The sequence below is a fragment of the Balaenoptera ricei genome, chromosome 2 (genome assembly GCF_028023285.1).
Source record: "Balaenoptera ricei isolate mBalRic1 chromosome 2, mBalRic1.hap2, whole genome shotgun sequence".
Taxonomy (NCBI): Eukaryota; Metazoa; Chordata; class Mammalia; order Artiodactyla; family Balaenopteridae; genus Balaenoptera; species Balaenoptera ricei.
Genome location: NC_082640.1, coordinates 44,445,602 through 44,461,301, shown reverse-complemented (window position 1 = coordinate 44,461,301; position 15,700 = coordinate 44,445,602). Strand labels below are relative to the sequence as shown.

At 46.6% G+C, this 15,700-nt stretch overlaps 1 protein-coding gene across 2 annotated transcripts in view; it reads left to right on the top strand.

The window, feature by feature from the left end:
- The first annotated feature begins 439 nt into the window (after window positions 1–439).
- The window catches only part of RGMA (repulsive guidance molecule BMP co-receptor a), a 45,141-nt gene continuing 29,880 nt past the window's right edge, over window positions 440–15,700 (top strand). The window contains exon 1 of one of the 2 annotated variants that reach the window (XM_059912565.1): window positions 440–790. In XM_059912565.1, the coding sequence (XP_059768548.1) occupies window positions 777–790 (14 nt within the window). In that variant the 5' untranslated portion in view covers window positions 440–776. Of the gene's footprint in view, window positions 791–1,265; window positions 1,332–15,700 lie in introns of those variants that run through there. The other variant, XM_059912566.1, reaches the window with a different exon arrangement.

Here is a 15,700-nt window from a genome sequence, read left to right as displayed (position 1 = left end):
AAGGTGCATCGTTGTAGAGAGCAGCAGCGTTTCTCGTGGATGTGACTGTCTATTCCAGAAACCTCAGAGTAACACCCCGCGCCCGCCCACCCTTGGACCATCATGGAACTGATGATGGAAACGTACTCTCCAGGACATCTCAGCGGGAGATTAGGAAAGTTGGAGGCGCCTCGCGGGTCGCCGCACTTGCCGCCCGCGGCCCCCTAACCCGGGCTTTTAGGGAAGTCTCGACTTTGCAGCGTGCGAACCCCACCGCCTCACCCCTCTACTGGTGCTGATGCGTGAAGGTGCTGCCGCGGCGGGCGGGGCAATCCGAGCCCGCACCCCCACCTCCTATCCCGCCCCCTCCCCGCCGGCCCCGCCCGCCTCGCCCCCAGCCTGCGCCCCGGGCGGCCGGCCCGCCCCTTCCCCTCCGCGCGCAAACGAACCTCTCGACGCCGCGCTCCGCGGCTGCCGGCTGGGGCCGGGCGAGGGAGGGGGCTAGCCCGAACAGCCCGACTCTGCAGTTGTCTCCCGAGCGCGGGCTGCGCCGCCCGAGCCGCCAGGCTGGGGAAGCACTAGCCGTTCGCTCACGGGCCGGCTCCTCCAGGCGCTCGCAGGCATGCAGCCCGGGAGCAGGCGGCGCGCCGCGGGCCGCTGCTGAGCCGGCCCGGGCGGCGGGGACCATCGCCTGCCGAACCCCTCCCACCTTGCCCCGGGGCCGACGAGCGGCGTCCCGGCACCCCCTCTTCGCCCGCAGCCCCGCCAGCGCCACCCCCCGCGGGCTGCAGGGGCTCATGCAGCCGCCAAGGTAAGCGCGGGCCGGGAGCGGGACGGACCCGGCTTTTGACAAGAGGCGCCGCCGCCACTTGCTCGGGGCACGACACCGCTGTGGTCCTCCCCAACCCTGCGTCTCATCTTGCTCCCATCTTGCCCAGATTTGGAGCTTTGCTGCGCCTCGATCCCTTTAGCTCTTGGCAGCAGTAAAGTTTTTGTGGTTTGGTATTTGCTCTTTTTTCCTAAAATGCTCTCCCCGGGCAGCCGGCAGCGCGCGTGGTTGGGCAGACCCGGCGAACGTCTGTACCACTGTGCGCGTGCTGGGAGCTCCCTTTCTCCCGCGCGGCCGTTGCAATCGGCCCGCGGAGCCTGGGACTGAGCGGGCCACCCGGCTGTCCAGCCGTGAACCCCCACTGGCACGAGTCGCCCGGCCCCCTCCTCCTGCTCCGCGCCCGGCTGCCTAGCCAGCTGCAGAGCCGCGGCTGGAGCGCCTGCCCCGAGGGGCGTCGACGCGGCGCACCGTCTGAGCTCGGGTCCGAGCGGTCCTTTGCCTGGGAGGGCAGGTGCTCGGGAAGGTGAGGGACTTGGGATGAGTGTTTAAGGGGTAGGATCCCCGAGTGGCCTTGACGTTCCTAAGTGGGCAGGTGGGCCCGACGGGCGGGGCACAGCGACGGCTGCGCGCGTGGCCCGAGCCGTGGCTCATCCCAGGGAACGAGTGGGGCAGGGGAACAGGTGTATTTAGGGGGAGGGCCGATGTGGGGGACGTTCGGATGCAATTCTTGATTGCACCCTCTTAATGTAATTGCATAAGATTTGCTCGGAGGTAGAATCAGTTCCCCCAAATTGATTTTTTTAATGGGAGCCTGCGAGCTGCTATTATGTGGTGTGGTTTCGGAAGGCGTTGGATTGTATTTATTTTATAAATCGGATGTCTTGCGATCGGATTAGGGGAAATCGCGCCATCTAGCGGAAATGGTACGCTGCGCGTTTCTTTCAGGCCGAGAAGTTGGGCGTTCTCAAAGTAGGAGATTCCGGCGCGAGGCGTGGAGGCAGGAACCAGCAGGCGGGTCCTGGGATGAGTATTTCTAGGTGTATTTACAGTCCGGCTGACCGGGAGCTCAGCGACGCCCCCAGCTCCGCACGCCGAGCTCAAGGGCCAGGATTGCAGGTCGTACTGAGTGGCAGGTTGTCACCTCGAGGAGATCGTCACCTTCTCCTTCTGGCTTGAAGGTCCTCTAGCAAGAACATAACGTAAAGTGTTGCCTGCCTGTAAGTCTGTGCCTGTTCTCTGGGCATCTATCCCAGAAATCGGAAAAACCTAGGCACGGACCGTGGTCTTCTCCCGTGTATCACAGATGAGTGATTTTTCAGGCGAACCTTGAGCCATAACCCCTAGAAAAGAGATTGGCTGTGCTCTAAAGGGCAGCTGAAGGAGAGAATTGGGAGAGTCTGGTGCAGATCTGTACAGGAAAGGTATAATATACCAAAATGGCATTTTTTTACGCAAAGAAGAGGCTTCCTGCTGTTCCACTGCCACAGTGAGTGACAAGCAGGCCTCCTTTACGAGAGGTACATGACCTCCAGTTAGCAACTGGGGCAGACTTTGCTGGACAGCAAGCGGAGCGGACAAAGACTGTGGGTGGGGCTCCCAGTCCTTGGTGCCTGGTTTTTGCTGCCACCTTCCAGGCCAGATGATATTAACACTGAGCTGGACCCTCCCTGTTCTGAAGTGTAGTCTGCTTCCTTGTACAGCAGTGTGGTGTTCTCCTTGTGGGGAGGACCCTTGCCCCCTTAAGATCCTCTGAGCTGTGGTGGTGGTGAGGGAGGTCCCAGCCTCCTTTTTTTCAATAGCCCTGCTCCCATCATTTCCCTCCCAGGTGACAGGTGCTTATGCTCTGAATAGACATATGGAGTGGTGGGTGGCTTATCTGCTTACTCCCCACGCTATCTCAAACTGCCTCGCCGTTTGCAGGGGTTTATTTAATAACTAGATTTATGACAAAGAGGGTCTTGCAGTAACCTGGCATCTTATTCAAAGTGGCCTTCTCTGACCTTTGCTAAGAAACCTCTGTCTGCTTTCTTTCCTTACAAGCCTCTCCAAGGTGTGACTCGCTCCCTCCCCAGTGGGTGTAATAATACAGAATGGAGGATGAAAAGCTCCTGGTTAATATGACCCTTGACTTATCTCTTCAACCGCCCTGTGGGAGCCCAATACAGGAATTCTTAGATGAGGAGACGCAAAATAAAATGAATAGGTACTGAGCATTCCTAACATTGGGACAGGGAGTTTTTCAAGTCACTCTCACTGTGATGCTCGCTGCTTCTCGGAAGCAGACAGGAAGAGGTGCTGGCATTTCCACTTCTCAGAAGAGGAAGCTGATGCCCAGAGAGGTGAAGAGGAATAGCCAAGGTTCTGTGAGTTTTAAAGTGCTTTTTTCCTTACAGCCTTGCTACCAAATGAATTAAACTCAAGCACTTGGTTTTACCAAGTATGGTCCCCAGATAGGGCATGCCTTAGGAGATATGTTCACCTATCTCTCCAGAAGCCTGCCATCCAGAAAAAGAGACAGGATATACCCAAATGAAACTGATCATAAAGTTCAGGCTTATTGGAATCTGTTATTTCTGTGAAATAAGAAGGCACTCCTGGGCTTCCCTGGTGGCGCAGTGGTTGAGAATCTGCCTGCCAATGCAAGGGACACGGGTTCGAGCCCTGGTCTGGGAGGATCCCACATGCCGCGGAGCAGCTAGGCCCGTGAGCCACAGCTACTGAGCCTGCGCGTCTGGAGCTGGTGGTCCGCAACAAGAGAGGCCGCGATAGTGAGAGGCCCGCACACCGCAATGAAGAGTGGCCCCCGCTTGCCACAACTAGAGAAAGCCCTTGCACAGAAACGAAGACCCAACACAGCCAAAAATAAATAAATAAATAAATAAATAAATAAATAATAAAAATAAAGGAATTCCTTTAAAAAAAAAAAAAAGAAGGCACTCCTACTTAAAGATCACTGTTCTAGAACTTGACTTATAACCTCCCAAGTGTAAGTTCAAACCACGTTTACGTGTCTGCAGTGTTCCTGTGGCTCTCTGGAGAATGGCTTTGCTTTTCAAACAACATTCATTGTTTATTCATTCAACGAACATAACACAGACTTAACTTGAAGGAAACCCAGGCTTTCTCACCTGTGGTATCCAGCCCCATTCAGATGACAGGCTTCTCTTTTTCTTATTTTGACTGAATGACACCACAATTTCAGCTTCCCTTCCCTTAGCAACAGAGCTCTGAAGAGCAATGAACAGGGCAATGGAAAAAATGAAGAACTGTCTCGCCCAAGTGTGCAGACAAGGTCAGGCAGAAGTCAGTTTCCTTGGTGACAAATGAACATCTTTTAAAACGATGCCAGTTTCTTAGCCAGGTCTGACCTATGAGTAGAAAATGCTGTATCACACTAGAGCCTCTGGGTCAGGAGGCGAGAATACCCACTGAGGTGTGAAACTTCATAATCTATGGGCAAGAGGAAGAAGAAATTTTGAGATTTGGGCAGAAATTGGAAAAAATGCTAAATGCAAGTATCTTTTATAGCCCCATTTGAAAGATTTAAAGTCACTGCTACTTGACAAACATAAATGCGCATTCTGTACCTTATAAAATGATTATATCCAGATTACTACTGTAAAAAATTAAAGTGTAGCAGGCACTGTTTTTGTGGAAAATAATGACAAAATTGCCGGTTGAGTTTACTTCTCATTTTTCAACTGTTTGTTTAAAGCAACATTCCAAGATGGAGAACTTTCAGGAATCAGGACCCTGGATTTGCCAGAGTCTGAAAATCTGGCAGAAACTTGAAAACAAAAGATTCTGTCAACAATCTGGTAAAACAAGACCAATTCTTACAGATTCTGTGTCCTCCACAGGGCATAACAGAGATGAGTGGATATGAGTACCAGTGCCCTAAAGCTTGTTGATTGATATCTCACTAGGGTATCATTTAGTAGTTACCATCCGATGTGGTTTCCACTTCTGTTTTATTTTTTTGTCTTTGGTAGACGCTCAGAGCTCAAGGTCTCTGCAGCAGCTTGCCCTGGCTGACAACAACAATCTGTCCTGATGATACCCACTCTACATCTGCCCTTGTGGACAGAGATATTCTCCCTCAGTCCTCAGCAAGAGGCTCGGTACCATTACTTATTCTCTTTTTTATTGAAGTGTAGTTGATATACCACATTATATAAGTTACAGGTGTACAATATAGTGATTCACAATTTTTAAAGGTTTTACTCCATTTATAGTTACTATAAAATATTGGCTATATTCCCCATGTTGCACAATATATCCTTGTAGCTTATTTTATACATAATAGTTGACATGTTTTAATCCCCTACGCCTGTATTGCCCCTCCCCACTTCTCTCTCCCCTCTGGTAACCACTAGTTTGTTCTCTATATGGGGGAGTCTACTTCTTTTTTGTTATATTCACTAGTTTGTTGTGTTTTTTAGATTCCACATATAGGTGATAACATACAGTATTTGTTCTTTGCTGTCTGACTTATTTCACTTAGCACAATGCCCTCCAAGTCCATCCATGTTGCTGCAAATGGCAAAATTCCATTCTTTTTTATGGCTGAGTAGTATTCCAGTGTGTATATATATCACGTCTATGGTTGCTTCCATATCATGGCATTTGTAAATTGTAAATAATGCTGCTATGAACATGGGGATGCATGTATCTTTTAGAATAGTGTTTTTGTTTTTTTTCAAGTATATGCCCAGGAGTGGAATTGCTGGGTCATATGGTAGTTGTATTCTTAGTTTTTTGAGAAATCTCCCATTACTTCTTCTTAGCACACTTATTCTTCTTGAAGGTGGATGCAAACAATTTTTCATCCTCTTTAGGAGTTTTCTCCTTGATGACTTCTTTAAACGAGGCCAGGTGGAAACATAGGAACATACAAAGACTGACCCACGACGGCTTCCTAAACATCTATCATGGTATAAGCCTTGTCGGTCACAACGCGGACACTCCACCTGAGAATTCACTCTCCTGACAGACTTTTTAATACATTTCCCAATTGATCTGGACCACAGTGTGTACTTTCCTCCAGGTTCGCTATTTAAAATCCATGATATCTAGTTGTTTAAGGTGCTTTCACAGTTTTATCCTCTTCATCAAAGTCCGATCCACTTGTGAGACTACCAGACCTTCCTGGTTACCCCTTGCAGGGATGCATTTACCTGGCTGTCAAAGAGGCTAGCTCAGGAAACATCTGCTGGGCCATCGCAGTGACGTGGAAATTTGCTGCCAGTGTGCATTTTCAGCCCCAGAATAGAATAGAATAAAATAGAATAGATGACTCTTACAAGAACAAGTCCCTTGGACTGCTGAGAGTGCAGCTAAGCTACCCCGTGGTATTGCTGCCTCTGCACCCATTTTGTTTGGCCAAGTGGCCTGTGGGGACCTTGAATTGACACCAGCCCCCTCATGCAAGTGCATGCGCTAGATAGCAGCCAGCCCTGGAGATCCACAGTCTCCCCTCCTCCCCAGGGCCTGCCCCTTGTGCACCCCTCAGCTAAGACCCCCATCAGGCTCACCGAAAGCTCACTCTTTTGGTTTGAATTGACCTATCTGGCCTTAGCTCAGGAACCCCAAAGCACTCTACCCACAGACCCTAATCAAGACATGTGCCCCAGGTCCTGTTTTCTGTTTGCACTGGGCCTTGACTTCCCCATGTTGCCCCTAGAAGTGCACCAGGTACTTCCTCCAGGACCTGTGAGTAATGAACTTCCCTATTTCAGTTTCTCTCGTGGTCTGCTCACCATCCAGCACCTTGTACTCCACTTGACAAGTGTGAATGTGACAGATTCATAACAGAAGAGCACGTGGAAATGCATATTTCATTCACAGAATCATAAAAACTACCAGCTTTCTTCAAAACAATTGGTACCTTGAAAAGGATAAGAATTAATTGGAAAGAATAAGAATTAATGTTTGTTTGGAAGTTTTGGTATATAACTTTTATTTACATTTAATTTAATATCCTTTATGGAAAGAGGTAGAATATAAATAATAAATAGATTTTTAATACAATTGCGCTTTCTCAGATGGGCTTCCACTTATGCAAGCAAAAAGAAATGTAGAGCTTACGGGTGTTCCCTGGTGGTCTTGTGGTTAGGATTCGGGGCTTTCACTGCCATGGTCTGGGTTCAGTCCCTGGTTGGGGAACTGAGATCCCGCAAGCTGTGTGGTGTGGCCAAAATAAAAAATATGGAGAGAGAGAGCTTTGAGTGCAGGCTCACCTGTAGACGTGACAAGGTTCATGAGGGCTTCCCCTCACAGGTCCAGACCTGCTAATAACCCCTCACTCTTAAGGTTGGTAGGTCATTCTGCCCCAGAACAAGGGATTCCTGGGAGTTTAATTTGTGTTGTTTTACATCAGTCAGTGCAGCTAAAATAGTTTGAAATTCAAATTTCAGAATACTGATTTCAAAGTGCTTCCCTTACTATCCTGAGGCATGCTTGGTTTTGTATCCTTGGGTATCTCAAGATCATATGGTAAGGAAAAGCTAGATGCCACCCTCTTCAGTGCTGTGAGGGTTTTACATTGCTTTTATTTTTCTCTGCTAAGAGCATTTTGAGAAAGGAGATCCCTAAACTCCAAGCATCTGATTTCTTCACGAGCAAATGGATGCTACTGGCAGAGTCTACTGACTTCAGGGGCTCATTGCTAGGGAGCGTACACCTCCCCACATACACACACCTGGGCCAAGAGTCAGTGAGGGCAAAGCAAACCCAAGCCAAAACGGCACCCAAACCAAGATGGCACCCAAGTCCTCCCTTTCTGGGTCAATGACCAATCTCTAGGGACGGAAGCCCATCTGGCTTTGAATTTAAGACATGCTCTGAAGAGCCTGAGGTCTGAACAGACTGCAATGAATGGATACTGTAGATAGATTTACCTGAACATCTTGTTGTGTAATATTTACCCGTCACTCAGAGGCTATTAAGTCAGGTAAGCACTCTATGAAACCTTGACCTAAAGATACCATTTAACATCCAAAAGAAAGAAGAAGAATTCTATAAGTATTTCAACTTCATAAGTTTTTAGGGGGGTAGGGGAGATGGTGCAGGAAAATTTTTCTTTCCTTAAAACATTTTAATATTTTTGTTTGTTTATGGAAAACAGTGTATCTCTAAACATGCTCACATCTCTAATGAATGACCCATCATTATATATATAGAGCATAACAGGAAAAAGTAAACCCCGGTGAAGATGAGAAGTAGCTGTGATTTGGTGGGAAATACATTGGACTTGGCATCATAAGGCCTGGTTTTGAGCCTCGCCCTGCCATTTATATTCTTGGTGACCTTGGACAAGTCACATAATCTCCCTGAGTCTCAGTCTCCTCATTTTGAAACGGAGACAGCTGTGCCCATCCCATAGTTGAGACCACCCTACAGTTACGTGGGAGACTTTGTCTTATAGTGGTTGATCAACAAAACTTGAGTATAACTGATCATGCAGTTAGAACCCACCCAGAAGTCAAGGTTATCTAAAAGTCCTTGGGCACTAATTCGAAAAGATACGTGCACCCCAGTATTCATAGCAGCACTACTGAAAATTGCCAAGATGTGGAAGCAACCTAAGTGTCCATCAACAGATGAATGCATAGAGAAGACATGTCATATATATATAGATAGATATATAGATAGATATACACACACACACACACACTCACATATACATACACACAATGGAATATTAGTCAGCCATAAACAAAGAATGGAATTTTGTCATTTACAGCAACATGGATGGACTTGGAGGGCATTGTGCTAAGTGAAATAAGTCAGACAGAGAAAGACAAATACTGTATGATATCACTTATATGTGGAATTTTTAAAAATACAACAAATTAGTGAATATAACAAAATAAAAATAAGCAGACTCACAGGTATAGAGAAAAAACCTGTGGTTACCAGTGGGGAGGGGGTGGCAATACAGAGCTGGTGGAGTGGGAGATACAAACTATCAGGTATAAGATAGGCTACCAGGATGTATTGTACAACATGGGGAATATAGCCAATATTTTGTAATAATTGTAAATGGAGTGTAACCTTTAAAAATTGTATTAATAATTTTTAAATTTTTTTAAATTTAAAAAATAAAATAAAAGTCCTTGGGGAACTCTGCAGATTTCCCCACAGTCCACACACATACAAAGGCTCTAGCAGAATCAGGTATGTAGTAGATACTTTGTTACAATCAAAACAATGGTTCTTATCCATGATATAAAACTAACATTGGGGCTTCCCTGGTGGCGCAGTGGTTGAGAATCTGCCTGCCAATGCAGGGGACATGGGTTCGAGCCCTGGTCTGGGAAGATCCCACATGCCACGGAGCAACTAGGCCCGTGAGCCACAACTGCTGAGCCTGCGCGTCTGGAGCCTGTGCTCCACAACAAGAGAGGCCGCGATAGTGAGAGGCCCGCGCACCGCGATGAAGAGTGGCCCCCGCTCGCCACACTTGGAGAAAGCCCTCGCACAGAAACGAAGACCCAACACAGCCCAAAATAAATAAATAAATAAATAAATAAATAAATTTATTAAAAAAAAAAAAAAAAAAAACTAACATTGGCAACTACTTATCAACACTTAACTCTATGCCAGGCATCTGCTCTAAGTTTTCTATTATTGTGTTAACTCATTTAATCCTCACAATAATCCTCTGAGGGAGCCAGAGTATATCCCCATTTTTCAGATGAGATAACTGAGGTTTAGACAGTCTGTTCAGACTGCATGTTCTTGGCCAGCACGCCATATTGCCTCTGTAATGTAAAAGTGAAGACATTCCCTCAGCCTCCAACAAATCGAGAAAAAGAATACCATGGTGGTAGAGGAAAATGTCACATAAGCAACACATTTGTTCTTTCTCGATTGGCACCCTTCCCCACCGCCCATCAGCCGGGGATCTTCTTTATTTCAGCTTTGCATTAGCCATTCTAAACAATTTTGAATTTGATGAATAACTTGGTTCTCTGTTCCTATTGCTAAATGTCTGTGGTATTTGTGCTCGGCACCAACTTGTTCATTAATCCAAATACTGCGGCCTTCTGCTGGTTGGGAGAGAGACGCAGACTCGCTGATCAATTCAAATAGTTGCCATTTGGTGGATAAATGGGTCCAAGCTGGTTCTTCTCCCAAGAACTTACGGAATGGGGAGAAGTAGACACTGGGTGGTCTGTCCTCCTTTACAGGAACCTGGTGCATCTCGGCATGGGTACCCGGAAGTTGCTTTAAAACAAGAGGTTAGGGGCTTCCCTGGTGGCGCAGTGGTTGAGAATCCGCCTGCCAATGCAGGGGACACGGGTTCGAGCCCTGGTCTGGGAGGATCCCACATGCCGCGGAGCAGCTGGGCCCGTGAGCCACAATTACTGAGCCTGCGCGTCTGGAGCCTGTGCTCCGCAACAAGAGAGTCCGCGATAGTGAGAGGCCCGCGCACCGCGATGAAGAGTGGCCCCCGATTGCCACAACTAGAGAAAGCCCTCGCACAGCAACGAAGACCCAACACAGCCAAAAATAAATAAATATATTTATTAAAAAAAAAAAAAAACAAAAACAAGAGGTTACTAAATGTTTACAAGATGTGGTTTCAGGTATACAGTAGTAATGCTGGGTATGACTGCTGAAGAATTTCATGCTGACACTGAAACATACAAGTGTCACTTTTCAAATAACATTTCCTACTTGCTCAGCAACATTTCGCTTGGGAGAACCCAGAAATGTTCCAGATGAGGCCCCAGGCTGGCTCCTCAGAGTCAGGTATGGGCAAGGCCAGTTAGTCACAAAGCCAACACTAGTTCACTGAATTCCTAGAGATACCAGACCGTGAAGCTGGGAGACCGCCTCCCCGGGGGGCGGTGGGATGTAGTGGGCAGCCAGGCCACGATTCTGCAGATTGAGAAGCTGCGGGTCCAGAGGTAGGAAAGGACAGGGACCACACAGCTAGAGGTAGAACTGCTCCAAATCCCAGGTCTCTCTCTTTCCCCACATCCACTGCAGTGTCTAAAAACTCTCAATCTCAACACCGACAATGAAGCAATTCACAAATACTATCACTTTCGTACTGGGCTTTGTAGGCAGAAGAATTTGCAACTGTAGACCAGCTAGTAGGGTGTGCACTGGAGTCGCAGACAAGAGCTCAGGAGGAAAGTGAGGAAGACTTTCATAAATGAATTCCAGCTCTGTACTAGCTTATAATCCCAGTTAGCAAGAAAGGGGAGAGGTATCAAAAGAATAAATGAGACTGCTCCAGGAGCTTACTGAGAATCTCAGAGGTCAAGAAGGAGAGGTGCGAAAGACGGAAGGAGGGGCTTAAATTATGGAAATGTGACCTCAGAAACTGTTAGCATGTCATCAGGAGGGCTCCAACCCAGCCTGGGCTGAGGCTGGGGGACCTCAAAGGGAGTCCTTCCTTCTGTTCTGAGTAAGAGGATGAGTACAGAGATGGACGAGTGTCAATGGAGGCAGAGAGAAGACCAAACATCTCCATGCCTGGGAAGGAGTTCGTGAGCTCATCAGAGGTGGTGTGACAGCTGGGAGTCACCCAGACCTGCCCAAACCCCACTCTGCCACCAAGCCAGCTGGGTGACCTCAGGCAGGTTACTTGCCTTCTGCAGTGTAAGTTGGGGTAAATGTGGGTTGCCTGACTTCTGGATGAGAGAAGAGAGAAGACGTGTTTTTGAATGGGAATTGAAGTCCAGGAAGAGAAGAGGATGTAGTTTTTAAAGGCATTTCGCATTCCTCACATGGACTATTTTATTTTATTTATTTATTTTTATTTATTATTTTTTAAGTGAAGTATAGCTGATGTATGATATTGTATGTTACAGGTGTACAATATAGGGATTCATAATTTTTACAAGTTATACTCCATTTATAGTTATTACAAAATATTGGCTATATCCCCCACGTTGTACAGTATATCCTTGTAGTTTATTTTATACTTAATAGTTTGCACTTCTTAATCCCCTACCCTTATATTTCCTCTCCCCCTTTCCCTCTCCTCACTGGTGACCCCTAGTTCTCTGTATCTTTGAGTCTGCTTCTTTTTTCACATGGACTGTTTTATATTTAAGTCTCTGTCTACATACGTACATCCCCTTTGGCTGGGGAACTCAGTTCTTCTTGGACTCCTCAGCTCCTGACATAATGGAGGGACTCATAGGGCTATTTCACTGAGAGCCAGAATAAAAAAGGAAATACCCACTGGAGAGGGAGCAGTTGAGGGCTTGCTAATACTTTTTGGTAAAATGATAGCTAGCTAGATAGATAAATACGTTGATTGATTGATTGATTGATTTTTATGTGTGCTTATGTGCATATAGAAATATCTAGAAAGATGCACATGAAACTGTTGATAGTTATGGCCTCCAGGGATAGTGACCTGATTTCATTTAACAGGAAATTGATTTTTGAACATGTGTGTATATTACTGTTTCAATTTCTTGAAATAAATTTGATGTTAGATTGAAGGGAACAGAAAGTCCAGAAAATTTGTTCTCCTAGCATTTTCTTTTTTTAAAAAATCCCTTTTATATCTTTCCAGCACCATGAATATGCCCATGCCTACCAAGCAGGGGTGTGCTTCTGGAAGGTTCTGAGGTGGACACTCCATGCTGATGTCCCAAGCCAACCTGGTCCTCCAAAGTGGACTCCTGAGCAGGGATGCTGACCCACTGGGCAGTCTGATGTGGTTTGTCCACAAGGTGGAATTTTGACAGATGTGTTCCAGACAGTATGAGGCCAATGGTGACGCAGTTGTCACCAGATCTGGTACTAATGAAGTCTTGCTTTGCAGTCAGTGGTCCAGTTCGTTAAAGAAGCTACTGACAAAGACCTCCCATTCTAAAAGATTCTTCAGCCTGGTAAAGTCCCGAGTTAATTTGCGGCAACAGGGATGGGGAATAAATGTGGGGCTCCTGAGACACCACACAATCACCCCTCTCAGAGTCCTCAGAACTAGAATAATTTGTCTCCACATCTGCCTGCCCCCGTGGGCTTCCCGGGGTGGGGGGCGAACTGTCTGCTGCTCATCTGAAAACCCCTAAAACCCACTCAGGGCCTAATACTCAGTGAATGCTTGTTGAATGAATGAAACGGAAAAACAAATAAATTAAAAGAATCTGCCTTGCGTGTGCAAGTGGGGCGGGGCGGGGGGGCGGATCTTAGTAACCTGATCACAGACATTAAAAGACATGTCCAAGAGCAAATAAAATCTGCTAATGTGTTTTAAATCCATTGAGAGAGTTCAAAGAGAAAGTGACATATTTCTTCAGTTTCTGAAGAGAGCTGTTGGAATGTCAGGGAAATGTGTGTTTCAAAAAACCATTAAAATATTGGAATAAAATCTGTATGTTTTAATTACTAAGAATAAGCACCCCTCAGGGTGAGGGACAGAGCTCATAAGCCAAGGAAGTAATGTGCACACACAGAGAAAGTAAACCTACAGCAAACAAACAAACAAACAAAACCAAGATAAGCCAAAGTGGGAACACATTGGAAGGTTTTCCGAAATCAACAGTAAAGAGGTTCCTTGATGCCAGAGTAAGGACAGTGAGACCCAAAAATGCTTTGGAAGAAGAGAAGCAGGGAGATTCCTAAATTGTCATGGAAACAAATAGGTCAAGGACAGCCTGTGGCCCTCTACTTCAGGAACGTCTGCCGAGAAGGGAGCAATGGCAATTAAAAATGGCAGTCATATCCCGGTGGCCAAAATATGCAACTTTCCTTCCACACCTGGCCTGCACCCAAGGGCGTACATGCTGGGCCCCCTGCCCACAAAGGAAGCCCACCTATCCAGGAAGGGTCACTTTTAATAACCACTTTGGTGGAATAGATACTAAAAAAGTAGTATCAGCAAGCATTTTGTAAAGTCCTAATTAACTGGCCAAAGCACAACACGCTTTCTGAAAAGAGAACATGAAACTGGACCAATCTATTAGCATTCCTTGAGGAGGTAGAAACAGGTCTGGAGAAACCCAGGGCTGAATTATGTTTAAACGTTCAAAATTCCTTCTGACAAAGTTCCACCCCAAAGGTCATTTCCAAGAGTAAATTCCTCCAGAACATAAGGGGAAATCTCCATGGATCGGAATTATCCTTAGAGACAGGAAACAAAAAGAGGATAAACAGGTACTTTTCTAGATGAAGAATTATAAACAGTGGGGATCCCCAAGGATCACTGGTGCTCCGAGACTTTGTTTAAATGTCCATAGATCATCTGGAGGAATGACTGGTTCCAGGCCTTCAGATGAAATGGTTCCAGGCTATCCAGAGAGATGGCAAACAAATGGTGATTAACTGCAGGACCAGTTTATGAGTTTGCAAGAAGATGCATATTAAGCTTTTGCAGGGGCAAGCCTCAGTTAATACATTTAGGAAAACAATCCAAATTACAAAAATAACGGACTGTGTCCAGTCTGTTTATAGCCCCCAAGGGATCTTGGGGGTCTTTGCAAAATGTTTGTTTGCCAAAGACTGTGCAGGACCAAGCGTTCAGAAATGGTATTGGAAACTAAGCCAAAAATAGTCTTCTCCCTGGGCTCTACCCAAACCTGGCAGTTTTATGATCTTCTCCTGGAGAAAAATATCTCAAAACCATAGAAAGGTGAGTAATCACCCAGTCAGAAGGCTTTCCTGAGAAGCTGGGCTGCTTTGTTCTTTAAGGACAACAGTGTGGAAAGATGAAGCCAGAAAGGTGATATGATCAAAGTCTATAAAACCTTAAAGGTTATGCAGAGATTGAGCAGCTCTGGTTCATCAAATCTGAGATGGACAGACCCAGTGTAGCCCTTGAGGTTTGAAAGAGGATTTTGAGGGACAAATTACAGAGAAGGATTGGGTCCCACTCTGAGTTGTAAAGTGAAGCAACTGAGTTCCTCAAAATGTAGTATAGGGCAAAATTTTTTCAAAGGTGGGGAGTGGAGGGGATGGGAGTAGGCTCAAGAAATTTTGCCAGTAAATGGATGATGGATTAAGAGCCATCAACAACACATCCCTGCACTTCTGAGGATGGCTAAAATACTTCGTGGGACCAGTGTTGGACCTTAGCTTTCTCCTGATTGGTCAAGAATCTGTGCATAGACGTGAGAGGAACCAAAATCAAACCAGTTTCAGCAAAACAAGGACTTTGTTGGCTCCCATAGCTGGAGCAGGTCCTCATGTAGCTCCGAGGAGCTAAGAAGGAGCTTCAGGGAGAATCATGTGCTGAAGAGTTGGATGAGGATGGTTAGCCCTGAAAATCGCCATCAGTCCCTGAAAAGCTCACCAGACACAATGCAGTTTTAGTATAAACAGTATGCCAACTCTGCAAACACAGCTTCAACCCGCAACACTCATCAATACTCACCTTGCCATCAAATTACTATCCCCAGACCCATCCTGTGGAGGAATCAGAGATCAGAACTGGAAGCTCCCTCATGGCAACAGTCTCAGGACAGAGTCTGATTGGTCAGCTTGGGTCATGTGCCAGTCACTGCTTTAATGAAACCAATTATTAGGTTCTCTGTCTTGCCTGGACTTTAAGTCCAAGAGGATAAACTGATTGCCTCATCCTGGGTCTTATGTGCACCCACGGTTGATGGAGCGTGATGGAACTTAGAACATGCAAGTCCCTACACATTAGTCACCCGGGAGGGCTGACTAAAAATGCTGATACCCAAGGCTCTACCTCCCGAGATTCAGATTCAGCTGCTCCGAGTGGGGCCTGGGCATTTGTATTATTGTTAAATCCCCCATGATGGTCTCCCAAAAGAATAAACCCCTCTCCTTTGTGAGGCTTTGGGTGGGGCTCCCAAGTGCTAAAAATGCACACCCTAGCAGAGCATGTGCTGGCCTTTCCCAGGCTCCTGCTTTCTCCTTCTGCAGCCTCACCTCTTTCTCCTATAGCCATCC